General features: G+C 50.5%; 2 protein-coding genes across 3 annotated transcripts in view; one reads left to right on the forward strand and one right to left on the reverse strand.

The window, feature by feature from the left end:
* Positions 1–6,929: 6,929 nt before the first annotated feature.
* Positions 6,930–12,011, reverse strand: LOC138351345 (homeobox-like protein HDP1). The gene is made up of 2 exons (XM_069303098.1): positions 11,891–12,011; positions 6,930–7,717 (listed from the first exon to the last, which is right to left on the reverse strand). The coding sequence occupies exons 1-2, from the start codon at positions 12,009–12,011 to the stop codon at positions 6,930–6,932; spliced, it is 909 nt and encodes a 302-aa protein (XP_069159199.1).
* Positions 12,012–24,229: 12,218 nt separating this feature from the next.
* Positions 24,230–26,616, forward strand: part of LOC123762592 (paired box protein Pax-6) — a 28,868-nt gene continuing 26,481 nt past the window's right edge. For both annotated transcript variants that reach the window (XM_045749189.2, XM_069299941.1), the window contains exon 1: positions 24,230–24,741. In XM_045749189.2, coding sequence (XP_045605145.2) covers positions 24,645–24,741 — 97 coding nt within the window. In that variant the 5' untranslated portion in view covers positions 24,230–24,644. The remainder of the gene's footprint in view (positions 24,742–26,616) is intronic.

A 26,616-nucleotide genomic window follows, 5' to 3' on the forward strand; every position in this document is an offset into this window, starting at 1 on the left:
CACCCGTACCGTCCCCTCACCTACACCCGTACCGTCCCCTCACCTACACCCGTACCGTCCCCTCACCAACACCCGTACCGTCCCCTCGCCTACACCCGTACCGTCCCCTCACCTACACCCGTACCGTCCCCTCACCTACACCCGTACCGTCCCCTGACCTACACTCGTACCGTCCCCTCACCTACACCCGTACCGTCCCCTCACCTACACCCGTACCGTCCCCTCACCTACACTCGTACCGTCCCCTCACCTACACCCGTGCCGTCCCCTCACCTACACCCGTACCGTCCCCTGACCTACACCCGTACCGTCCCCTGACCTACACCCGTACCGTCCCCTCACCTACACTCGTACCGTCCCCTGACCTACACCCGTACCGTCCCCTGACCTACACCGGTACCGTCCCCTGACCTACACCCGTACCGTCCCCTCACCTACACTCGTACCGTCCCCTCACCTACACCCGTACCGTCCCCTCACCTACACTCGTACCGTCCCCTGACCTACACTCGTACCGTCCCCTCACCTACACTCGTACCGTCCCCTGACCTACACCTCTTCATTGGCCTGTAGAATACCTCTTCACTGGCCCTCATCTTCCCCCATCATCGGTCCTTAACCCACCCCATCACCGGCACTCATATGCTAGCCCTCTCAACTCCCAGCCACCCCTCCACCTTTACCACCCTTTCACTCTCCTAACCATTAAACAAAGCTCGAGGCTGTTCACGACACAGAAGAGTCTCCCAGAAGCAGCAGCGGGTCCCATGGATATCCGTGTACATGGGAAATGGGCTTACAGGTTCCAGAAGAAGAGAGGAAATGTTATCTTATCTTAGCAGTGTTATCTTATCTTGAGGTTATCTTAAGATGATTTCGGGGCTTAGTGTCCCCGCTGCCCGGTCCTCGCCTAGGCTTCCACCCCTAGGAAGCAGCCCGTAGCAGCTGTCTAACTCCCAGGTACCTATTTACTGCTAGGTAACAGGAGCATCAGGGTGAAAGAAACATTTTGCCCATTTGTCTCCGCCTCCACTGGGGATTGATGCCGAAACCTCAGGATTACGAATCCGAAGCACTGTCCACTCAGCTGTCAGGCGCCCTGTGTGGTGTGGAGAAATCTCCATGAAAAGGAGAAATGAAATTTCTCCCAGTGTGGAGAAATGGCCGCCCCAGGAACACCCACTGACAGGAACACCCACTGACAGGAACACCCACTGACAGGAACACCCACTGACAGGAACACCCACTGACAGGAACACCCACTGACAGGAACACCCACTGACAGGAACACCCACTGACAGGAACACCCACTGACAGGAACGCCCACTGACACAGTGTTACATACCATGTAGAATATGAGCTGAGACTGAGCACGCTGGACCTGGCTTACCTCACAGCAACGTGCGAGTCATCAATACTCATTCAAGGCCTGAATTAGGCTGAGTACATGAGTAACAACCGGCCAGCCAGAGGTTTAGGGCCCGCGCAGGAGTATTCAACACTGCCTCCCTCACCTGTCCTCCCCTTCACCTGTCTTCCCCCTCATTTGTCCTCCCCCTCACCTGTCCCCCCCCCCACCTATCCTCCCTCTCATTTGTCTTCCCCCTCACCTGTCCTCCTCTTACCTGACCACCCCCCTCACCTGTCCTTCCCTTCACCACCGCCCCCTCACCTGTCCTCCCCACACCGCCGCCCCCTCACCTGTCCTCCCTACACCGCCGCCCCCTCACCTGTCCTCCCCACACCGCCGCCCCCTCACCTGTCCTCACCCACACCGCCGCCCCCTCACCTGTCCTCCCCACACCGCCGCCCCCTCACCTGTCCTCCCCACACCGCCGCCCCCTCACCTCTCCTCCCCACACCGCCGCCCCCTCACCTCTCCTCCCCACACCGCCGCCCCCTCACCTGTCCTCACCCACACCGCCGCCCCCTCACCTGTCCTCCCCACACCGCCGCCCCCTCACCTGTCCTCACCCACACCGCCGCCCCCTCACCTGTCCTCCCCACACCGCCGCCCCCTCACCTCTCCTCCCCACACCGCCGCCCCCTCACCTGTCCTCCCCACACCGCCGCCCCCTCACCTCTCCTCCCCACACCGCCGCACCCTCACCTGTCCTCACCCACACCGCCGCCCCCTCACCTGTCCTCCCCACACCGCCGCCCCCTCACCTGTCCTCACCCACACCGCCGCCCCCTCACCTGTCCTCCCCACACCGCCGCCCCCTCACCTCTCCTCCCCACACCGCCGCCCCCTCACCTGTCCTCCCCACACCGCCGCCCCCTCACCTCTCCTCCCCACACCGCCGCACCCTCACCTGTCCTCACCCACACCGCCGCCCCCTCACCTGTCCTCACCCACACCGCCGCCCCCTCACCTGTCCTCACCCACACCGCCGCCCCCTCACCTGTCCTCCCCACACCGCCGCCCCCTCACCTCTCCTCCCCACACCGCCGCCCCCTCACCTGTCCTCCCCACACCGCCGCCCCCTCACCTGTCCTCCCCACACCGCCGCCCCCTCACCTCTCCTCCCCACACCGCCGCCCCCTCACCTGTCCTCCCCACACCGCCGCCCCCTCACCTCTCCTCCCTTCACCACCGCCCCATCATATGAAGGAGGAGGAACTAGGAGGCCAGTCACTGGATACCGAATGGGAGATGAAGTCCTTCACGAAACGGACAGAGAGAAAGATCTGGGAGTTGATATCACGCCAAACCTGTCTCCTGAAGCCCACATCAAAAGAATAACGTCAGCGGCCTATGCGAGGCTGGCTAACATCAGAACTGCTTTCAGAAACCTGTGTAAGGAATCCTTCAGAACCTTGTATACCACATATGTAAGGCCAATCCTGGAGTATGCAGCCCCAGCATGGAGCCCGTATCTAGTCAAGCACAATACGAAGCTGGTAAAAGTTCAGAGGTATGCCACTAGGCTAGTCCTAGAACTAAGAGGCATGAGTTATTAGGACAGACTACGTGAACTGCACCTCACGTCGCTGGAAGACAGAAGAGGTAGGGGGAGACATGATCACCCACATACTAAATTCTCAGGGGAATTGACTGTGGACAAGGATGAATTATTTACCACGGGTGGCACACGCACAAGGGGACACAGGTGGAGACTGAGTATCCAAATGAGCCACAGGGACGTTAGAAAGAACTTTTTCAGTGTCAGAGTAGTTAGTAAATGGAAGTGATGTCGTGGAGGCCGACTCCATACACAGTTTCAAATGTAGATATGACAGAGCCCAGTAGGCTCAGGAATATGTACATCAGTTGATTTACGGTTGAGAGGTGGAACCAAAGAGCCAGAGCTCAACCCCCACAAGCAGAATTTGGTGAGTACATGTCCTCCGTTCACCCTGGGTCGCCCCGCCCCCTCTGCTTGGGTAGCCCCGCCCCCGTCAGCTTGGGTAATTGCGACCATCACCATGGCAATAATGGCGCCACGCGACCGTTGCTGGTAATTGTCTAGGTGAGGCAGTTACAGGTGTTGCCATAATTGTTGCAAGTTCCTGATGACGGTCTATGCACGTACGTCACCACGTAACTGAACCTTGCCTTGTGGCATGTCTGCCTCTGTGTCCACTTGACGACCAGCTCTTACTAATAATATTTTGTTTAAAAAACACAATTAATTCTCGAAACAACATATAACTGAGCCATCCCGAAGCAGTTGGCAGTTCATTTAATTGTTGTTTGCAATATGTATCGGTAAGAACCCACCCGTCCACGCTGCCGCCGACCCGCAGCCCGTCTTTAAGTTATGCTCACCCAACCTGCCACCGAACCCATATTGCAGCCCGTCCTCCAAACAAAGATCCAAAAGTGATTGCATGCACCCGCCAAACCCCCTGTTTATGAATGAAAAGCGATTTACACACGACTCACAACTGCTGAAGTTCGAACATATCCGGAACAAGTGTTTCACTGACGAATTTTGTTCGAATCACAACGCTGTAAATGCTTCATCCACGTACTACAAATACAAATAATCGCCAACAGAACCTAAACACCTAACCTAACCTATCTTATGCCTATATATGCACAATATGCTAATATATTATAATATTAATTTATACTTGAGAAAATTCCCGTTTTGAATGAACAGCATGTTAAAATTTATGAATGCGTCTGTGGGGTCGACCGCTGGATGTAATGGACTTGAGTCGAGGACGGGTTGCATATTGAAATTATAAATTGTAACGAACTTTGTATCCAAAATCGGTGATTATTGGAGGTAAATTAATATTATAAACCATAATTTGGTGTATAACTAAGCCTAGATCAGGTTAGGTCAGGTGTTTAGGTTCTCTTTGCGTTTATTAGTATTTGTACTCCGTGGGTGAAGCATTTATAAAAATGTGGTTCGAACAAAAGTCGTCAGCGAAGCACTTGTTCGAGAAGTGTTGGGACGTCATCAGTTGTGAGTCGTGTGTAAACCGTTTTTCATTCATAAACAAGGGGTTTAGCGGGTGCATGGAATGAACTTTGGCCTTTGTTGATGAGGACGGGCTGCCTGGAGTGTGGGAAACGCTTCTCTTCGTTTGTGTGGTGGTGTATTTTATGCCTATCAATCGTGGAATATTTAATTCATAAATATTTCATATAAATATGACGTGGGCGTGGATCACTAATTCCTCTGAGGTTCAGTAATAGTTAGGGAAAGTTGAACATTTCAGCATAACAGCAGTCTCCTAAAGCTTGAGGAGTGGTCTCCTAAAGCCCAGGTGAATTAAATGTTTGTTTCCACGGAAATGTGGATGACAGTTTATAATCGCGGAATAGTTATTAAAGTCACCGCCAACAGCCCCGCTCCTGTGCCAGGTAAATCCACTTCGGGCTCACCACAGCCGCGCTCCTGTGCCAAGTAAGTACACTACGGGCTCACCACAGCCCCGCTCTTGTGCCACAACCCGTTCTCGCAAATTTAATAAGTCAATATTGACTTATTAAATATGTGCATAGGTGACATACTTAACATAATAGATACCCTTAAAAAGATTCATAGAAAACACCGACCTTACCTAACCTTGTTAGTATCTTAAGATAAGCATCTTATTGCTTCGTAATTACAATTATTACCTAACCTATAATAGGCATAGGTTAAGTAATAATTGTAATTACGAAGCAATAAGATGCTTATCTTAAGATACTAACAAGGTTAGGTAAGGTCGGTGTTTTCTATGAATCTTTTTAAGGGTATCTATTATGTTTAGTATATCACCTATGCACGTAGTTAATAAGTCAATATTGACTTTACGAATTTGCGAGAACGGGTTGTGTGCCAAGTACGCTACGTGCTAACCACAGCCCCGCTCCTGTGCCAAGTAAGTACCTTACCTTGAGGTGCTTCCGGGGCTTAGCGTCCCCGCGGCCCGGTCGTCGACCAGGCCTCCTGGTTGCTGGATTGATCAACCAGGCTGTTGGACGCGGCTGCTCGCAGCCTGACGTATGAGTCACAGCCTGGTTGATCAGGTATCCTTTGGAGGGGGTATCCAAGTACACTACGTGCTCACCACGGCCCCGCTCCTGTGCCAAGTAAGTACACTACGGGCTCACCACAGCCCGCTCCTGTGCCAAGTAGGTACACTACGGGCTCACCACATCAGGGCCACTGCTGGGTCACATCTGGACCACTACTGGGTCACATAAGGACCCCTGCTGGGTCACATCAGGACCACTGTTAGGTCACATCAGGACCACTGTTAGGTCACATCAGGACCAATGCTGGGTCACATTAGATCGCCACTACTGGGTCACATCAGGACCACTGTTGGGTCCCATTAGGGCCACTGCTGGGTCACATCAGGGCCACTGCTGGGCTACATCAGGGCCACTGCTGGGCCACATCGGTGCCACATCCAGGTCAAGCCGGAATCAGCGAGGTCCGGGGCCACGGCCCTCTACCCGCTCACAGTGATGGTTATCTGTCCTCCCCAAATGCATGAAATTGGGCAATTTTAGATAATATCTTGAGAGGGCCACACGGACTGACCCACGTCCGATCAATACACCAGCAACGACACTCTTCAACATCCCCCCCTCACTATTACACCTCACCTTCCATCACCCCCCTTCTACCTCCCCCCCCAATATTACACCCCACCATCCATCACCCTCCTTCTACCTCTACCCCACCTTCCATCACCCCCCTTCTACCTCCCCCCCAATATTACACCCCACCATCCATCACCCTCCTTCTACCTCTACCCCACCTTCCATCACCCCCCTTCCTACATCCACCCCCACTATTACACCGCACCTTCCATCACCCCCTTCTACCTCCCCCCACTATTACACCCCACCTTCCATCACTCCCTTCCTTCTACCTCCACCCCACCTTCCATCACTCCCCCCTTCTACCTCTACCCCCCACCTTCCATCACACCCTTTTACCTCCACCCACCTTCCATCACCCCCCCCTTCCATCCACCCCCACCTATCATCACCCATTCAACCTCCCCCCACTATTACACCTCCACCTTCCATCACCCCCTTCTACCTCCCCCCCCACTATTACACTCCCCCATCAACCTACCCCACCTTCCATCACCCCCTTCTACCTCCCTCCACCTTCCATCACCCCCTTCTACCTCCCCCCACTGTTACACCCCCACCTTCCATTACCCCCTTCTACCTCCCCCCACTCTTACACCCCCACCTTCCATCACTCCCTTCTACCTCCTCTCACTGTTACACCCCCACCTTCCATCACCCCCTTCTACCTCCCCCCACTGTTACACCCCCACCTTCCATCACTCCCTTCTACCTCCCCCCACTGTTACACCCCCTTCTACCTCCCCCCACTGTTACACCCCTTCTACCTTCCCCCACTGTTACACCCCCACCTTCCATCACCCCCTTCTACCTCCCCCCCACTATTTCACCCCCACCTTCCATCACCCCTTCTACCTCCCCCCCCCTATCATCAACTTGGGCAGCTTATGCTGATATCGTCAACTGAGGCAGTTATGTTGATATTGTCAGCTGAGGTAGTTATGTTGATATCGTCAGCTGAGGCAATTATGTTGATATCGTCAACTGAGGCAATTATGTTGATATCGTCAACTGAGGCAGTTATGCTGATATCGTCAACTGAGGCAATTATGTTGATATCGTCAACTGAGGCAGTTATGCTGATATCGTCAGCTGAGGCAGTTATGCTGATATCGTCAACTGAGGCAGTTATGTTGATATCGTCAACTGAGGCAATTATGTTGATATCGTCAACTGAGGCAGTTATGCTGATATCGTCAACTGAGGCAGTTATGTTGATATCGTCAGCTGAGGCAGTTATGTTGATATCGTCAACTGAGGCAGTTATGCTGATATCGTCAACTGAGGCAGTTATGTTGATATCGTCAACTGAGGCAGTTATGCTGATATCGTCAACTGAGGCAGTTATGTTGATATCGTCAACTGAGGCAATTATGTTGATATCGTCAACTGAGGCAGTTATGCTGATATCGTCAACTGAGGCAGTTATGTTGATATCGTCAACTGAGGCAGTTATGTTGATATCGTCAACTGAGGCAGTTATGCTGATATCGTCAACTGAGGCAGTTATGTTGATATCGTCAACTGAGGCAATTATGTTGATATCGTCAACTGAGGCAGTTATGCTGATATCGTCAACTGAGGCAGTTATGTTGATATCGTCAACTGAGGCAGTTATGCTGATATCGTCAACTGAGGCAGTTATGCTGATATCGTCAGCTGACACATTTAATACAGATATACAATAATATAATTATTTGTTGCCATACATATTAAAACTAAGATTATTCGCTGTGTGTTAAGGTAACACTTGAGGCGTATGCTGAGTGTGGTGGAACGACAGGTGTGGACCGTACACCTGTCGTGTAGCACCTGCGGTGTCGCTGTGTGTCAGCGATAATATGTGACAGTGCTTGGCCCGCACCGTGTGTGTGTGTGTGTGGGGCGCCGTCACTACTTGTGGCTCTTGTACACATTATTCTCTTGTTTGATGTTTCTGTGGGTCAAGATCTGCAGCACCTGGTGACGTGTGGGCTCGTCAGGTGCGCGTTGGGAGCTGCAACCTCCCACCCATCCCGTGGGCGGTAGGGCACCCCGCAACCATGAAGTGAGGGAAGGAGGAAGGGAGTTAGGGAGGGAAGGGGCGTCATCCTCGACCGTGTAATTTATTAATGTGAATAAATGTAGAAAGTTGACTGTCCTCAATTCATACTGACTCCCTCTATATTGGGGAAGTGGTGGTGGCTCCCTCCATGTTCGGGGAGTGGTGGTGACTCCCTCCATGTTGGGGGAGTGGTGGTGGCTCCCTCAATGTTGGGGGAGTGGTGGTGGCTCCCTCAATGTTGGGGGAGTGGTGGTGACTCCCTCCATGTTGGAGGAGTGGTGGTGGCTCCCTCCATGTTGGGGGAGTGGTGGTGGCTCCCTCAATGTTGGGGGAGTGGTGGTGACTCCCTCCATGTTGGAGGAGTGGTGGTGGCTCCCTCCATGTTGGGGGAGTGGTGGTGACTCCCTCCATGTTGGGGGAGTGGTGGTGGCTCCTTCCATGTTAGGGGAGTGGTGGTGACTCTCCATGTTGGGGGAGTGGTGGTGGCTCCCTCCATGTTAGGGGAGTGGTGGTGACTCCCTCCATGTTGGGGGAGTGGTGGTGGCTCCCTCCATGTTGGGGGAGTGGTGGTGACTCCCTCCATGTTGGGGAAGTGGTGGTGGCTCCTTCCATGTTAGGGGAGTGGTGGTGACTCTCCATGTTGGGGGAGTGGTGGTGGCTCCCTCCATGTTAGGGGAGTGGTGGTGACTCCCTCCATGTTGGGGGAGTGGTGGTGACTCTCCATGTTAGGGGAGTGGTGGTGGCTCCCTCCATGTTAGGGGAGTGGTGGTGACTCCCTCCATGTTGGGGGAGTGGTGGTGACTCTCCATGTTAGGGGAGTGGTGGTGACTCCCCCAGTGTGGGTGTCCCTCACAGCGTTGGGTGAGTGTACAAACACATGGTTGAGAGATCTGTTAAATCTTCCTCAAAGTTACGTACACGATAAAATCGTAAAGTGACAATACAGCCAAGCTACAACGTACTCCGTAAGTCATGGTAATTATCAGAAAATTAGAACGCCTACATTATTAAGTTACAATCACACTTTCACAAAATTAACAAAGGTTTCAGTCAAGATTGTGCAACCTGCCGTACCTTAGTGTAGGAGCAATAGTAACGCTCTGGTGCAAGGAGTAAAAGTCCTCTTTAAAAGCCAAGGACCGCGTGAAAATGGCAGTTTCCTTTGGACAAGATGGCGCCCGTCCGCCCACCCGCTCCCCTTTGTCTCCGTTGAGGTTGAGTGCGCGAAAAGAATGGCCTCCTCGCCATTTGCAAGGCTCACGCTGATTGGCTGGATGGAAGCGTGATCGACCAATTACAGCCGCCTTGAGGAGCACCCCGTGACACTCTTAACGGGTGGGTGAGTTATGGCTGCCCGGCCCGGACCTGCCTGGCCTCCAGCGCCAGACAATGTGTCTCTCTCTCTCTCTTTTATTACCCGTCTGTTCTGTAACCCCATGAACGTGCGAGGCGACTGTCGAAACAAACTTATATATATAATGACACGGCGATAAAAACGACGCGGCCCTTTGCAACAGAGAATTAATGAAGGCATTGTCGGATATTTCGTGAGTTGCACAACTTGCGTGTGTGTGTAGCCCGTCCTCCTAAAGTTTCCCAACGTCAAGACAACAGCCAGTTTAAAGTGTCCTCTCTAACATATTAGACTGTAGAGGACCCAAAACAGAAAACGTAACTACGTCATTTTCGCCAGCCGCTTCCATTTTCTAGTACGAAAATTTATCGCCTTAGTATCGCATACGAGCGAAATGAGATGTTCTTTGTAGGAGGACAGGTAAGTGTGAGACTCTGGAGGGGCGTGTGAGGGGTCAGGAGGGGTGTGTGAGGGGTTCAGGAGGGGTGTGTGAGGGGTTCAGGAGGGGTGTGTGAGGGGTCAGGAGGGGTGTGTGAGGGGTCAGGAGGGGTGTGTGAGGGGTCAGGAGGGGTATGTGAGGGGTCAGGTGGGGTGTGTGAGGGGTCAGGTAGGGTGTGTGAGGGGTCAGGTGGGGTGTGTGAGGGGTCAGGTGGGGTGTGTGAGGGGTTCAGGAGGGGTGTGTGAGGGGTCAGGAGGGGTGTGTGAGAGGTCAGGAGGGGCGTGTGAGAGGTCAGGAGGGGCGTGTGAGAGGTCAGAAGGGGTGTGTGAGGGGTCAGAAGGGGTGTGTGAGAGGTCAGGAGGGGTGTGTGAGGGGTTCAGGAGGGGTGTGTGAGGGGTTCAGGAGGGGTGTGTGAGGGGTCAGGAGGGGTGTGTGAGAGGTCAGGAGTGGTGTGTGAGGGGTCAGGAGGGATGTGTGAGGGGTCAGGAGGGGTGTGTGAGGGGTTCAGGAGGGGTGTGTGAGGGTGGTCAGGAGGGGTGTGTGAGGCTCAGGAGGGGTGTGTGAGAGGTCAGGAGGGGTGTGTGAGGCTCAGGAGGGGCGTGTGAGAGGTCAGGAGGGATGTGTGAGAGGTCAGGAGGGGTGTGTGAGGGGTCAGGAGGGGTGTGTGAGAGGTCAGGAGGGGTGTGTGAGAGGTCAGGAGGGGTGTGTGAGGCTCAGGAGGGGTGTGTGAGAGGTCAGGAGGGGTGTGTGAGGCTCAGGAGGGGCGTGTGAGAGGTCAGGAGGGGTGTGTGAGAGGTCAGGAGGGGTGTGTGAGGGGTCAGGAGGGGTGTGTGAGAGGTCAGGAGGGGTGTGTGAGAGGTCAGGAGGGGTGTGTGAGGGGTCAGGAGGGGTGTGTGAGAGGTCAGGAGGGGTGTGTGAGAGGTCAGGAGGGGTGTGTGAGGCTCAGGAGGGGTGTGTGAGAGGTCAGGAGGGGTGTGTGAGAGGTCAGGAGGGGTGTATGGGTGTGTAAGGCTCAGGAGATGGCAGGAGACCACACTGGCCCCTAACCACACCCACAGCTACCCGTCTTGTGTTTAACAATGGTCATTATTAATGCCGGTGTGTGAGTGAGTCTCATATCGGGGCAGAGTCTTAACAAGAGTGAAAACTGTACATAACAGGAAGGAAAACTGGGTGAAAATAAAAGATTTAGCGCGAGGTAACATGACCCGCTTGTAAGCTGGCTCTATATTTGATGCAGAGAGATCGATGGTGTAATAGCTGATACCTCCACTGATTGTTATCTCTCTCTCTCTCTCTCTCTCTCTCTCTCTCTCTCTCTCTCTCTCTCTCTCTCTCTCTCTCTCTCTCTCTGTGAAGGTGAGCGTTAAGGTGAGGATGAAGGTGAGCGTGAAGGTGAGCGTGAGGGTGAAGGTGAGCGTGAGGGTGAAGGTGAGCGTGAGGGTGAAGGTGAGCGTGAAGGTGAGGGTGAAGGTGAGGGTGAGAGTGAGGGTGAGGGTGAAGGTGAGCGTGAAGGTGAGGGTGAAGGTGAGGGTGAGGGTGAGGGTGAGGGTGAAGGTGAGCGTGAAGGTGAGGGTGAACGTGAGGGTGAACGTGAGGGTGAGGGTGTAGGTGAGGGTGAAGGTGAGCGTGAGGGTGAAGGTGAGGGTGAAGGTGAGGGTGAGGGTGAAGGTGAGGGTGAAGGTGAGGGTGAAGGTGAGGGTGAGGGTGAGGGTGAGGGTGAGGGTGAGGGTGAGGGTGAAGGTGAGGATGAGGGTGAGGGTGAAGGTGAGGGTGAGGGTGAGGGTGAGTGTGAGGGTGAGGGTGAGGGTGAAGGTGAGGGTGAGGGTGAGCGTGAGGGTGAGGGTGAGGGTGAGGGTGAGGGTGAGCGTGAGGGTGAGGGTGAGCGAGGTAGAGGGGGTGGTCCTGGGCGTCTTCAGGTTGGGGAGGTCCTCCGTGAGATATTTCCTGTGATAGTTCCAGGACCTGATTGTAAACAATAGTGCCTTGCTTTACATGATCCAGCCATGATGGCCGTGGTGGCCATGGTGGCCATGGTGGCCATGATGGCCGTGGTGGCCATGGTGGCCGTGGTGGCCATGATGGCCGTGGTGGCCATGGTGGCCGTGGTGGCCATGATGGCCGTGGTGGCCATGGTGGCCGTGGTGGCCATGATGGCCGTGGTGGCCATGGTGGCCGTGGTGGCCGTGGTGGCCATGGTGGCCGTGGTGGCCATGATGGCCATGGTGGCCGTGGTGGCCATGATGGCCGTGGTGGCCATGGTGGCCGTGGTGGCCATGATGGCCGTGGTGGCCGTGGTGGCCATGATGGCCGTGGTGGCCGTGGTGGCCATGGTGGCCGTGGTGGCCATGATGGCCGTGGTGGCCATGATGGCCGTGGTGGCCGTGGTGGCCATGGTGGCCATGGTGGCCATGGTGGCCGTGGTGGCCATGGTGGCCATGGTGGCCATGGTGGCCGTGGTGGCCGTGGTGGCCGTGGTGGCCATGGTGGCCATGGTGGCCGTGGTGGCCATGGTGGCCATGGTGGCCATGGTGGCCGTGGTGGCCATGGTGGCCGTGGTGGCCGTGGTGGCCGTGGTGGCCATGGTGGCCGTGGTGGCCATGGTGGCCATGGTGGCCATGGTGGCCGTGGTGGCCGTGGTGGCCATGGTGGCCATGGTGGCCGTGGTGGCCATGGTGGCCATGGTGGCCGTGGTGGCCATGGTGGCCATGGTGGCCGTGGTGGCCATGATGGCCGTGGTGGCCATGGTGGCCGTGGTGGCCATGATGGCCGTAGTGGCCATGGTGGCCGTGGTGGCCATGATGGCCGTGGTGGCCATGGTGGCCGTGGTGGCCATGATGGCCGTGGTGGCCATGGTGGCCGTGGTGGCCATGATGGCCGTGGTGGCCATGGTGGCCGTGGTGGCCATGATGGCCATGATGGCCGTGGTGGCCATGGTGGCCGTGGTGGCCATGGTGGCCATGATGGCCGTGGTGGCCATGGTGGCCGTGGTGGCCATGATGGCCGTGGTGGCCATGGTGGCCGTGGTGGCCATGATGGCCATGGTGGCCGTGGTGGCCATGGTGGCCATGGTGGGGCTGCTGGGTACCTTGCGAGGAAAAGAGGGAGGTGGGGAGAGACAAAGAAAGGGGGAGACAAAGACAGAGACAGTGAGAGATACAAACAGATAGAGACAGACAGACAGAGAGACAGACCGGCAGACAGGCAAAGGGAAGGGGACACTTGGCATATCAAAACATACAATGAGACGATGTTAAACTAGTGAATGACATGTACACAGGAGGAGAGCGCCCGGCTGGGTGGGTGGAACCTTGGTGAGCCGCAGCTCTGTCACCGACCATTTCTTCAGCATGTGATGTTACAGTGGCCAGAATACGCCTAGGATATAGACGTATCTGGCAGCTTTCTCAACATCCAAGTGTCCAATACACCACGTGTCAACTTTGTGAGTGTCCAATACACCATGTGTCAACTTTGTGAAAGTGTCCAATACACCATGTGTCAACTTTGTGAAAGTGTGCTATACACCACGTGTCAACTTTGTGAAAGAGAACATGCATTTCCTTGAACATTATATTGTAGAGTGTCCCATATTGACTGACTTTCGCCCTCCTGGGCTGAGGTATGCTGAACACTGTAACTACTATATGAATACTGGAACACTTGATGATATATTGGACTTGTACCCAAGATTGACCATGTAATGTATCAACTATACAATGTATGTATGTGATGTAACTATATAACCTGAGCTTGTAAAAACATCTTAATCACCTTCAGTGGTTAAGTGCTCAATAACACATTAGTTTCTATAGCAGCTATCTTACCCTGTTAGAGTAGTAGAGACATAAATGTATGTGAATGTATATATATATATGTATGTATGTGTATACAGGATATGTGGAAGCTGGTCAGAATTGCATTTTACCTCTTTAAATGCACATTAATGACACTATGTAAAAAGTCACATCGAACACTGTTTATGTAGGACAGACGTAAATCTGTGTACAGTAGCCATGTATTTATGTATGTAGGTTAGATTAGCACTTTAAAAGCACTACAATCACCTTCTGTGGTTGATTGTTCAATAAATCATTGAACTATATGTTTAACAGATCTCTTACCCTATGCATGGAGGACAGAAGAAAATGTATAATGTGGTTAACATTGTAAATGTGTGGCCACGTCTGTGGTAGAAAATAATAATATTAAAAAATTTCCTTCAGCCTCACAGACGCCAGCAAGTGGGGGGGGGAGGTGGTTGTGGGAGGGAGGTTGCCATGATGATATTGGAAAGAGAAGAACGGGCTGACTGCACCTTCCAGATTGGCAGAAGGTTTTCGACACTGTTTCACAGGCGAGAAACAGCACATTGTGAAAACAAGCTGAAGTAACTGTATTGTTCTGGCTGAGAGAATACATCTCCAATATAATTAACAGCAAGAAGGAGAGTTGCACAGGGCTCGGTACTGAAACGTACACTCCTGCACTGTATGTTAATAACATAACTGATGGCATAGGATTCTTCGTGTCAATGTTAGCTTACACTACACAACTAAAAGAGGAATTGGCACCGATGAGGACTACAGCATGAACGAGTTGTATCTGACCCACCTAGAATGCTGCCACCAGAAATGGCTGCTCGACTTCAATTCTTGCAAATGCCTGGAGATTATATCTGAGACATGGATGAGGCTACAGGGAGACAATAAGTTGATGGAAATTTATTTATTCGAAGCTTAGAAGTAAAATGATTTGTGAGAAGATGTAATCCCGAGCCTCTTACCGGAGGCACATTATAATAATATAACATGGTTGGATTATACAAGGCTGCCGAACATGTGATGCCTTGAGGCACGGTCTTCACACACCTCAAGACACTCCCCATCTTACACCACCACTTGGATAACAATATGTTCCTCGAGTGGGGAAGTTACACTTGAAGTTATAACCCACAAAACTAGAGATAGTCTAAAGATTTGCTACGAGAGCCTCTCTGCTCTCTTAGGCTAGAGGCCTGAGGCAGGAGGAGGAGTAGTGCTCGCTGACACAAGGCAGGACGCTCTCCCACCAGCTCACATGTGAGGCCCCTGCAGGCATGGTGAGTGCCTGTATATTACTATCACATTACTATCATTAACATGGACAGGGCGGGAGCACACGGAAGGTACTATTCATTTATTATAATCAGATAAGCCATAAGGATGAACGAGAGTACTTCCTCACCGTAAGAGTAGCGAGTGTGTGCTCAACTGCCAGCCACTTGAGGCTAACTACGCCGGTACTTTCTGAAGTGCTACACTGTACACGCAAGAGAGTCGGCAGCCACTGTAACAGGCGACTAGCGACCGACAGGCGAGGCCCAGAGGCTAAACCCTGCTCAGGAAGCACATATAGGTGATTACACACACACACACACACACATCTGGGAGAAGAAATTCTTCAGGAGTCAGAGAAGGAAAAAGACTTGGGGGTTGATATCACGCCAGACCTGTCTCCTGCAGCACATATCAAGCGGATAACATCAGCGGCATATGCCAGGCTGGCCAACATACGAACGGCATTCAGAAACTTGTGGAAAGAATAATTCAGAACTTTGTATACCACATGTCAGGCCAATCTTGGAGTATGCAGCCCCAGCATGGAGTCCATATCTAGTCAAGCATAAGACTAAACTGGAAAAGGTTCAAAGGTTTGCCACCAGACTAGTACCCGAGCTGAGAGGTATGAGCTACGAGGAGAGACTACGGGAATTAAACCTCACTTCGTTGGAAGACAGAAGAGTTAGGGGGGACATGATCACCACATTCAAGATTCTCAAGGGAATCGACAGGGTTGATAAAGACAGGCTATTTAACACAAGGGGCACACGCACTAGGGGACACAGGTGGAAACTGAGTGCCCAAATGAGCCACAGAGATATTAGAAAGAACTTTTTTTAGTGTCAGAGTGGTTGACAAATGGAATGCATTAGGAAGTGATGTGGTGGAGGCTGACTCCATATACAGTTTCAAGTGTAGATATGATAGAGCCCAATAGGCTCAGGAACCTGTACACCTGTTGATTTACGGTTGAGAGGCGGGACCAAAGAGCCAGAGCTCAACCCCCGCAAGCACAACTAGGTGAGTACACACACACACACACACACACACACACACACACACACACACACACACACTTGGCGGGATCCAAGAGCCAATGCTCGATCCTGCATGCATAAATAGGCGAGTACACACACACACACACACGTGTGTGTGTGGGGGGGGGAGGGGGGTATGGGGTATGAAGAGCGCCTGAAAGAACTGAGCCTTACGACACTAGAATACAAAAGGGAGAGAGGATATGATAGGAACATATAAAATACTCAGGGGGATTGACAGAGTGGACATAGACGAAATATTCTCACGGAATAGTAGCAGAACGAGAGGACATGGGTAGAAGCTGGAAACTCAGATGAGTCACAGAGATGTTAGGAAGTTTTCTTTTAGAGTGAGAGTAGTAGAAAAATGGAATGCACTTCAGGAGCAAGTGGTAGAAGCAAATTCTATTCATAATATTAAAACTAGATTTGATAGGGAAATAGGACCATAGTCATTGCTGTAAACAACCGATGGGTCGAAAGGCGGGATCCAAGAGTCAATGCTCGATCCTGCAGGCACAAATAGGTGAGTACACACACACACACATACACCAGACCTGTCCCCTGCAGCCCATATTAAGAGGATAACATCAGGGGCATATGCCAGGCTGGCCAACATAAGAACGGCATTTAGAACCTTTTAAGGTATCACTCAGAACTTTGTGTACCACATATGTCAGGCCAATCCTGGAGTATGCAGCTCCAGCATGGAGTCCATATCTAGTCAAGGATAGGACTAAACTGGAAAAGGTTCAAAGGTTTGCCACCAGACTAGTACCCGAGCTGAAAGGTATGAGCTACGAGGAGAGACTACGGGAATTAAACCTCACGTCGCTGGGAGACAGAAGAGTTAGGGGGGACATGATCACCACATTCAAGATTCTCAAGGGATTCTCAAGGGATAGGGTAAATAAAGACATGCTATTTAACACAAGGGGCACACGCACAAGGGGACACAGGTGGAAACTGAGTGCCCAAATGAGCCACAGAGATATTAGAAGGAACTTTTTTAGTGTCAGAGTGGTTGACAAATGGAATGCATTAGGAAGTGATGTGGTGGAGGCTGACTCCATACACAGTTTGAAGTGTAGATATGATAGAGCCCAATAGGCTTTGGAACCTGTACCACCTGCTGATTGACGGTTGAGAGGCGGGACCAAAGAGCCAGAGCTCAACCCCCGCAAGCACAAATAAGTGAGTACAAATAGGTGAATAGGTGAGTACATAGCGTGAGAGGGGTGAGTCTGGCTCAACATTACCACTAGGCGACACTGATGTAATTTTGCAATGTGCGTGCTGGGCTGGTCCGCGGGTCGTGATATTCTGTGCTTTACCCAGGCCAGGGTCCGGCTCCCTCCACCTGGCTCCCTCTACCTCGCTCCCTCCACCTCCGCCTGGCTCCCTCCACCTCCGCCTGGCTCCCTCCACCTCCGCCTGGCTCCCTCCACCTCCGCCTGGCTCCCTCCACCTCCGCCTGGCTCCCTCCACCTCCGCCTGGCTCCCTCCACCTCCGCCTGGCTCCCTCCACCTCCGCCTGGCTCCCTCCACCTCCGCCTGGCTCCCTCCACCTCCGCCTGGCTCCCTCCACCTCCGCCTGGCTCCCTCCACCTCCGCCTGGCTCCCTCCACCTCCGCCTGGCTCCCTCCACCTCCGCCTGGCTCCCTCCACCTCCGCCTGGCTCCCTCCACCTCCGCCTGGCTCCCTCCACCTCCGCCTGGCTCCCTCCACCTCCGCCTGGGGTGGTCCACTGGTCTCTGGCTCCCACAACTCTGCTCACGTCCTTGTAGCTCTGAAGGTGTGAGACCCGCCAGGTGTGTCTGGCTCCTTACAGGTGTGTATAGGTCCCTGTAGCTTTATCTGGCTCCTTACAGCTTTGTCTGGCTCCTTACAGCTGTGTATAGGTCCCTGCAGCTTTGTCTGGCTCCTTACAACTATGTCTGGCTCCTTACAGCTGTGTATAGGTCCCTGTAGCTTTGTCTGGCTCCTTACAACTATGTCTGGCTCCTTACAGCTGTGTATAGGTCCCTGTAGCTTTGTCTGGCTCCTTACAGCTTTGTCTGGCTCCTTACAGCTTTGTCTGGCTCCTTACAGCTTTGTCTGGCTCCTTACAGCTGTGTCTGGCTCCTTACAGCTGTGTATAGGTCCCTGTAGCTTTGTCTGGCTCTTTACAACTGTGTATAGGTTCCTGCAGCTTTGCCTGGCTCCTCACAGCTGTGTCAGGCTCCTTACAGCTGTGTCTGGCTCTTTACAGCTGTGTCAGGCTCCTTACAACTGTGTCAGGTTCCTTGCAGCTGTGAATAGTGACCTCCACTCTCACTGCACCAACACACTGCCATTATCACCGCAACACCTGCCACCCAAAAATACACGTACATTAGCAACACTTGCACCATCACATCTACTGCACCACAACAAGAACTGAACAGTAACAACACCTGCACTATAAGAACACCTGCACCCCCTAAAACACCTTCACCTTAACAAGAGATGCACCACCACAACACTTGCACCGCTTCTCAACCACGTTAAGAAGGGTGAGTTTAGAGTTTAACCCAAGCAAATGTAATGTAATGAAGATAGGGGTAGGAAGCAGGAGACCAGATACAAGGTATCATTTGGGAGATGAGATACTTCAAGAGTCAGAGAGAGAGAAAGACCTGGGGGTTGATATCACGCCAGACCTGTCCCCTGAAGCTCATATCAAGAGGATAACATCAGCAGCATATGCCAGGTTGGCTAACATAAGAACGGCATTTAGAAACTTGTGTAAGGAATCTTTCAGAACATTATACACCACATATGTCAGACCAATCCTGGAGTATGCGGCTCCAGCATGGAGTCCATATCTAGTCAAGGATAAGACTAAACTGGAAAAGGTTCAAAGGTTTGCCACCAGACTAGTACCCGAGCTGAGAGGTATCAGCTACGAGGAGAGACTACGGGAATTAAACCTCACTTCGTGGAAGACAGAAGAGTTAGGGGGGACATAATTACCGCATTCAAAATTCTCAAGGGAATCGACAGGGTAGATAAAGACAGTCTATTTAACACAAGGGGCACACTCACTAAGGGACACAGGTGGAAACTGAGTGCCCAAATGAGCCACAGAGATATTAGAAAGGACTTTTTTACTGTCAGAGTGGTTGACAAATGGAATGCATTAGGCAGTGATGTGGTGGAGGGTGTGTGTTGTGTCTGTGGTGGTGTGTTGTGTCTGCGGTGGTGTGTTGTGTCTGTGATGGTGTGTTATGTCTGTGATGGTGTGTTGTGTCTGTGATGGTGTGTTGTGTCTGTGATGGTGTGTTGTGTCTGTGATGGTGTGTTGTGTCTGTGATGGTGTGTTGTGTCTGTGATGGTGTGTTATGTCTGTGATGGTGTGTTGTGTCTGTGATGGTGTGTTGTGTCTGTGATGGTGTGTTGTGTCTGTGATGGTGTGTTGTGTCTGTGGTGGTGTGTTGTGTCTGTGATGGTGTGTTGTGTCTGTGGTGGTGTGTTGTGTCTGTGATGGTGTGTTGTGTCTGTGATGGTGTGTTGTGTCTGTGATGGTGTGTTGTGTCTGTGATGGTGTGTTATGTCTGTGATGGTGTGTTGTGTCTGTGATGGTGTATTGTGTCTGTGATGGTGTGTTGTGTCTGTGATGGTGTGTTGTGTCTGTGATGGTGTGTTGTGTCTGTGATGGTGTGTCGTGTCTGTGGTGGTGTGTTGTGTCTGTGGTGGTGTGTTGTGTCTGTGATGGTGTGTTGTGTCTGTGGTGGTGTGTTGTGTACTCACCTAATTGTGCTTGCAGAGATTGACCTCTGGCTCTTTGGTCCCGCCTCTCAACTGTCAATCAAATGGTGTACAGATTCCTGAGCCTACTGGGCTCTATCATATCTACATTATAAACTGTGTATGGAGTCAGCCTCCACCACATCACTGCCTAATGCATTCCATCTGTTAACTACTCTGACACTGAAAAAGTTCTTTCTATCGTCCCTGTGGCTCATTTGGGTACTCAGTTTCCACCTGTGTCCCCTTGTACGTGTGCCACCCGTGTTAAACAGTTTATCTTAATCTACCCTGTCAATTCCTCTGAGAATTTTGTAGGTAGTGATCATGTCTCCCCTTACTCTAATGTCTTCTAGTGTCGTGCGGTGCATTTCTCGCAGCCTTTCTTCGTAACTCATGCCTCTTAGTTCTGGGACTAGCCTAATTGCATACCTCTGAAATTTTTCAAGCCTTTTCGCCTTGTGCTTGACAAGGTACGGGCTCCATGCTGGGGCCGCATGCTCCAGGATTGGTCTTACATATGTGGTGTACAAGGTTCTGAATGATTCCTTGCACAGGTTCCTGAAGGCAGTTCTGATGTTAACCAGCCTCGCGTATGCCGCAGATGTTATTCTTTTGATGTGGGCTTCAGGTGACAGGGTGTGATATCAACTCCTAGATCCTTCTCTCTGTCCGTTTCATGAAGGACTTCATCTCCCATTCTGTATCATGTGTCTGGCCTTCTGTTTCTACTGCCTTGTTTCATTACCTTACATTTATTCGGGTTGAACTTCAGTAGCCATTTGTTGGACCATTCATGCAGTCTGTCTAGGTCATCTTGTAGTCTCATACTGTCTTCCTCCGTCTTAATCCTCGTCATAATTTTTGCATCATCAGCAAACAATGAGAGGAATGATTCTATACCATCTCGAAGATCATTTACATATATCAGAAACAGTATGGGTCCAAGGATTGAACCTTGCGGGACCCCACTGGTGACGTCTCGCCAATCTGATACCTCAGCCCGCACAGTGACTCGCTGCCTTCTGTTACTTAAGTACTCCCATATCCAACCTTCCATTTCACTCCTGCCTGCATCTCCAGCTTTTGCACTAGTCTCTGGTGTGGCACTCTGTCAAAGGCTTTCTGGCAATCCAAAAATATGCAGTCTGCCCACCCCTCTCTTTCTTGCCTGATTCTTGTTGCCTGGTCGTAGAATTCAATTATTCCTGTGAGGCATGACTTGCCATCCCTGAAACCATGTTGGTGTTGTGACACAAAGTTCCTTCGCTCCAGATGTTCGACTATCTTTTTTCGCACAATTTTCTCCATTAGCTTGCATGGTATGCAAGTTAGGGACACTGGCCTGTAGTTCAGTGCCTCCTGTCTATCCCCCTTCTTGTATATCGGGACTATGTTTGCCGCCTTCCAAATTTCTGGCAGTTCACCTGTTACCAGTGATTTGTTATACACTATGGAGAGTGGCAGTTACAGTGCTTCTGCTCCTTCCTTTAGTATCCATGGCGATATTTCATCCGGGCCTATAGCCTTTGTCACATCCAACTATAGCAAAAGCTTCCTTACTTCCCTACTGTTATTCTCAAATTTCTCTAGTGGTGCCTGGTTAATTATTCCTTCTCTTATCTCTGGAACTTCTCCTTGCTCTAATGATGAAGACTTCCTGGAATTTCATATCGAGTTCCTCACACACTTCTTTGTCGTTTGTAGTGAATCTGTCTGCCCCTATCCTCAGTTTCTTTACCTGTTCCTTCACTGTTGTCTTTCTCCTGATGTGGCTGTGCAGCAATTTGGGTTGGGTCTTAGCTTTGCTTGCTATGTCGTTTTCATATTGTCCTTCTGCCTCTCTTCTCACCCTGACGTATTCATTCCTGGCTCTCTGGTAACCTTCTCTGCTCTCAAGTGTCCTGTTATTTATATAGTTTCTCCATGCTCTTTTACTGTGTTGCTTAGCTAGCTTACATCTCTGATTAAACCATGAGTTTCTCATCTGCATTTTAGTTTTTACCTTTTGGGCTGGGATAAACTTTTCTGCCGCCTCCTTACACTTCTGCGTGATGTATTCCATCATGTCTTGGGCCGTCTTTCCCCTTAGCTCTGCTTCCCATGTTACATCCGTTAGGAATTTTTTTATCTCCTCGTAACTGTCTGTGAGTGTGTCTGTAATGTATCTGTGAGGGTGTGTTGTGTCTGTGAGGGTGTGTTGTGTCTGTGAGGGTGTGTGTTGTATCTGTGAGGGTGTGTGTTGTATGTGTGAGGGTGTGTTGTATCTGTGAGGGTGTGTGTTGTATCTGTGAGGGTGTGTTGTATCTGTGAGGGTGTGTGTTGTATCTGTGAGGGTGTGTTGTATCTGTGAGGGTGTGTTGTATCTGTCAGGGTGTGTGTTGTATCTGTGAGGGTGTGTTGTATCTGTGAGGGTGTGTTGTATCTGTGAGGGTGTGTTGTGTCTGTGAGGGTGTGTGTTGTATCTGTGAGGGTGTGTGTTGTGTCTGTGAGGGTGTGTGTTGTGTCTGTGAGGGTGTGTGTTGTGTCTGTGAGGGTGTGTGTTGTGTCTGTGAGGGTGTGTGTTGTGTCTGTGAGGGTGTGTGTTGTGTCTGTGAGGGTGTGTGTTGTGTCTGTGAGGGTGTGTGTTGTATCTGTGAGGGTGTGTGTTGTATCTGTGAGGGTGTGTGTTGTATCTGTGAGGGTGTGTTGTGTATGTGAAGGTGTGCTGTTGCATGTGCTGGAATGTGCTTCGTGTGTGTTAGTAAGCCCGTGTTGCTTGCTGTGTTTGTAAGGAAAAGTGTGTTTGATCAGTTAAGTTCATTTGCGCTGCAATTTTGACTTATGTATGTGTGCTTAGTTTTGTGTATGTTTGTTCGTTAGTAGTTCTTTGTTTAGGCTTTTTGGTTTGTCTATGTATGGTCTGCTAGGCTGGTATGTATTGTTAGCCAGTGCTGTTTATTGGTTGTCTATGTTGTATGATTTGGCATGTATATAATCCATAGTCTGAGAGAGTGTGTGTGTGTCACCGGGACTCACTGTTGTGTATGAAGTATGTCCAGGTGTGCGCTCCAGGTGTGTCTGGTGTATGTGCGTTGTCTCTATAATGGTAAGCCTTTAAGCGTCTATACGATCAGACTTTATTCGTTGACTATTACTCTTGTGCTCTTCCTTATCCCCCACTTCCCATCATCATACCTATCCACTGGAGTGGTTAGTACAGGGACGGTCACATTGCAAGGTCGGTGTTCAATCCCCGACGCTCCAGACACCGTCCCTTCCCTCCGTCCGCATGTTCCAGGTCATTGTCTTTATTTGGCAGCGCGTTGCCCTCGTATCCCTTCCTACTGCTCTATAGTCATTCCGGCCTAACGCTTTCTCTTGCTAATTACCTAGCTTTACTTTCCTGTCACCATCCTTCGCTACTCATTCTTACTTTCTTTAATAACTGCAACTGCTGTTACTTCCATATGCTGCCTCGCCCCCTTAATATTAGTGGCGGCCTCCGTGCTGTGTGATCTCTCTAGCCAGCTAGGTCTCTCCTCCCCCGCCTCCTTCATTTCCGGCTGCCCGTCCTGAAGAAACAGGTTAATACGTGACGCCATTGTCTCTCCCAGCACCAGTCGACTCATAAAACAAAACTTGGAAAGGCACACGCCCAACACCGGAAGTCCATTGTGAGGGGATATTAGTTCAACTGGCGTACCTTGGGGCGCCCGGGCCGACCGCGCCAAGCTCCCTCACTCGCAGGCGCTGGCGGCGGGTCGTGTTCACGTCGAGGAGAAATCCCTTGACCTTTTATTCGTGCTTTGATGAAAGTTATTTTCAAAGAAAGATCACACTAATAGATAAGAAGTGGAATGATGAAAAGCGAAGAATAATGGGGGATATATCTGATAGTGGGGGCAGTTTTGAGCTGGAACAGGTGATTGTGGCAACGTTACATACCATTATCTCTTACCACTTTCTGGCTGCCAAATTATCTGCCGCCAGATGTATGACAACGTTGTATTCGACCTGTCTTCCTAAAATCTCACTGCGCTGATACTGACTGTGTAACAGTGTTGTGAGTTGAGAAATTCTTTTATAATATATAAGTTATTAAGGTAACACCAAGAATATCTAAACAATGAATTAGTCTTTACACTTATTAAAAGAAAATTACATCGCTGCTGCCAGCGAGACGGCAACAGTGAGGTGACTCCGCCCTCCCAGACTGGTGGACCAATCAGCGCGCCGGGCGCGCAGCTTGACTTGTCATACGCGGACGGCGGTTGGTAAGCCCGCCCAGATTTTCTATTGTTCGCTCGCCAAGGCTCTTACATCCCTTTGTTCAATTACAAACTCGCCCTTACTGGGGAAAGAATCGCTTAAGGTGATTTGGTATTCATTGGCGTGCTGTTAAGCGTGGCTGTATTGTAAAAGGCACTGTCTAGCAATCGGCCATATTTGTCTTGGCCGTTTGTTGGTGCAGAGCTTCTTGACTGCGGCGCCTCGCTCTCGCTCCTGTGATCAAGCTTAACCTGCGTCTTGACCAAAAGTGATCTTGAACCTTCCATTAACCCGAACTTAATACTCACCGTCGTTCAATTCGCCGAAACTTGAAAAGGGGCAAAATATATCTTTCCTCAAATGGCAGGCTGCCTGAGGGAGGTGTAGTACACTAATAAACGCCTCACGAGTGATTTAAGCGGCCATTGCGAGTGAGGATTGGTGGCTCGGGCAACCAGGCTGGAGAAGCCTCCATGTGTGCGGCTCTGCCCTCTGGTGACAGCGGCCAGAACTACCCTGCCCGCCAAAATACCCACCTAATTCGCCAACACAGCCAACCTGCCCGCCAAAACGGCCGACACACTAACCAAAATGACCAGCTATAGCTACACGTCTCAACAGGATCAATGGAAGGAGAACAATAATAACACAGCCATTGGCAACATGTCGGCGTTCTGTGCCAGTTCAGGTAAGCTTCAGTTGCAGAGAGAGAGGGGCGCGCCGGCCCTCCTCTCTGCTCCAGGGGTCATTATTCCTTTATCCTGGGGGGGCACGTGCCTCACAACCTTCTCTATCCTGGGGGACACGAGCCTCACAACCTTCTCTATCCTGGGGGACACGAGCCTCACAACCTTCTCTATCCTGGGGGACACGAGCCTCACAACCTTCTCTATCCTGGGGGACACCAGCCTCAAAACCTTCTCTATCCTGGGGGACACCAGCCTCACAACCTTCTCTATCCTGGGGGACACCAGCCTCACAACCTTCTCTATCCTGGGGGACACCAGCCTCACAACCTTCTCTATCCTGGGGGACACCAGCCTCACAACCTTCTCTATCCTGGGGGACAGTAGCCTCACAACCTTCTCTATCCTGGGGGACAGTAGCCTCACAACCTTCTCTATCCTGGGGGACACAGTTTTTAATAGTATTTTATCGAGTGGTTATTAAAATATTAATTACATATTTTAGTTTTGAATACTATATATAAATATATAAAATAATAGGGGTGGTAAAAGAAGAAAATATTAGTGTTCAGTGAAAATACACAAGGTCTTCTCTGAATACTCTTTATTTTCTTCTTCGAGATTATGGGTCTCTACACTTGCACCGGAGGTGGTACCCCTTAGTATAATAGGTTATACATCAATTGTGTAGCCTCATGAAGCTCATAAACAGTCAGTGCACGCTCATAGCCTCATGCTGCTGTGGACCCGCAGTCCCGTCACGTGTGTCTCCTTCACTAATAAATGAAGTAAATGTTAAAATTTTATATATATATATATATATATATATATATATATATATATATATATATATATATATATATATATATATATATATATATATATATTTATAGCGTATATATAGCGTTTATATAATTATATTTGAATTAAATGTATGGAAGCCATTAATATTATGATTGGTAGTTTGTATACCATTATAAGAGTATGAGTTATAGTTTGAATAATAATAATAATTCTTATTATACCATTATTAGTATGAGTTGCAGTTTGCCTGTATACAATTATTGTTATGAATGGTAGTTTGCTTGTATACATGAATAACTTGTTTTTAAAGTGTTTCATATTGATCTCTGTTGCTAGTTTAGAGTTAATATTGAGCATTATTGTTGACTTTGTACAAGCTTGTGCAGTATTACTGGTGGTCGTTAACACTCAACTTGATTTATGATCCTGTGCTTGTCTTCAGCTTTATTATTGATATGTAAATATCTAGCTTTATTGTTTCTGCTGAAATAATATTTAACTTGATTACTGATGTGTTAAAAATTATCTTCATTACTCTGGTGCTAATTTTGATCTTTATTTGTCTTACGTTAGTATTGATATTAATAATATAATTTATTAATAATACAATTAATATTGATCTTTAATATAGGTGTTATAGTCATACTAAGCTTTATTTAATACAACTGTTTTCCCTAGCTGTCAGGCGCGCCGCCTGACAGCTGGGTGGACAGCGCTTCGGATTCGTAGTCCTGAGGTTCCGGGTTCGATCCCCGGTGGAAGCGGAGACTAATGGGCAAAATGTTTCTTTAACCCTGATGCTCCTGTTACCTACCAGTAAATAGGTACCTGGGAGTTAGACAGCTGCTACGAGCTGCTTCCTGGGGGTGGAGGCCTGGTCGAGAACCGGGCCGCGGGGACACTAAGTCCCGAAATCATCTCAAGATAACCTCAAGAAGATAGCATTGAACTTTATTAACGTTACTAATCTAATGCTTTTTGAATATTGTGTCTTGAGTGATGTGCTCAGTTTTAGCTTAATAACTCATAGGTTACTCTCGTGTTAATGTTGCAACTAATTAACATTTTCTAGT

Source organism: Procambarus clarkii, chromosome 5 (genome assembly GCF_040958095.1).
Source record: "Procambarus clarkii isolate CNS0578487 chromosome 5, FALCON_Pclarkii_2.0, whole genome shotgun sequence".
In the NCBI taxonomy this organism is placed as follows: Eukaryota; Metazoa; Arthropoda; class Malacostraca; order Decapoda; family Cambaridae; genus Procambarus; species Procambarus clarkii.

What these genes read in the sequence shown, in the direction of transcription:
- LOC138351345 (XM_069303098.1), bottom strand. Translation starts at nt 12,011, where the DNA reads ATGGCCACCACGGCCACCATGGCCACCACGGCCATCATGGCCACCACG. An exon ending in GGCCATCATGGCTGGATCAT is followed by an intron (nt 7,718 to 11,890) that starts GTAAAGCAAGGC and finishes TAAATGTGTCAG; the next exon opens with CTGACGATATCAGCATAACT.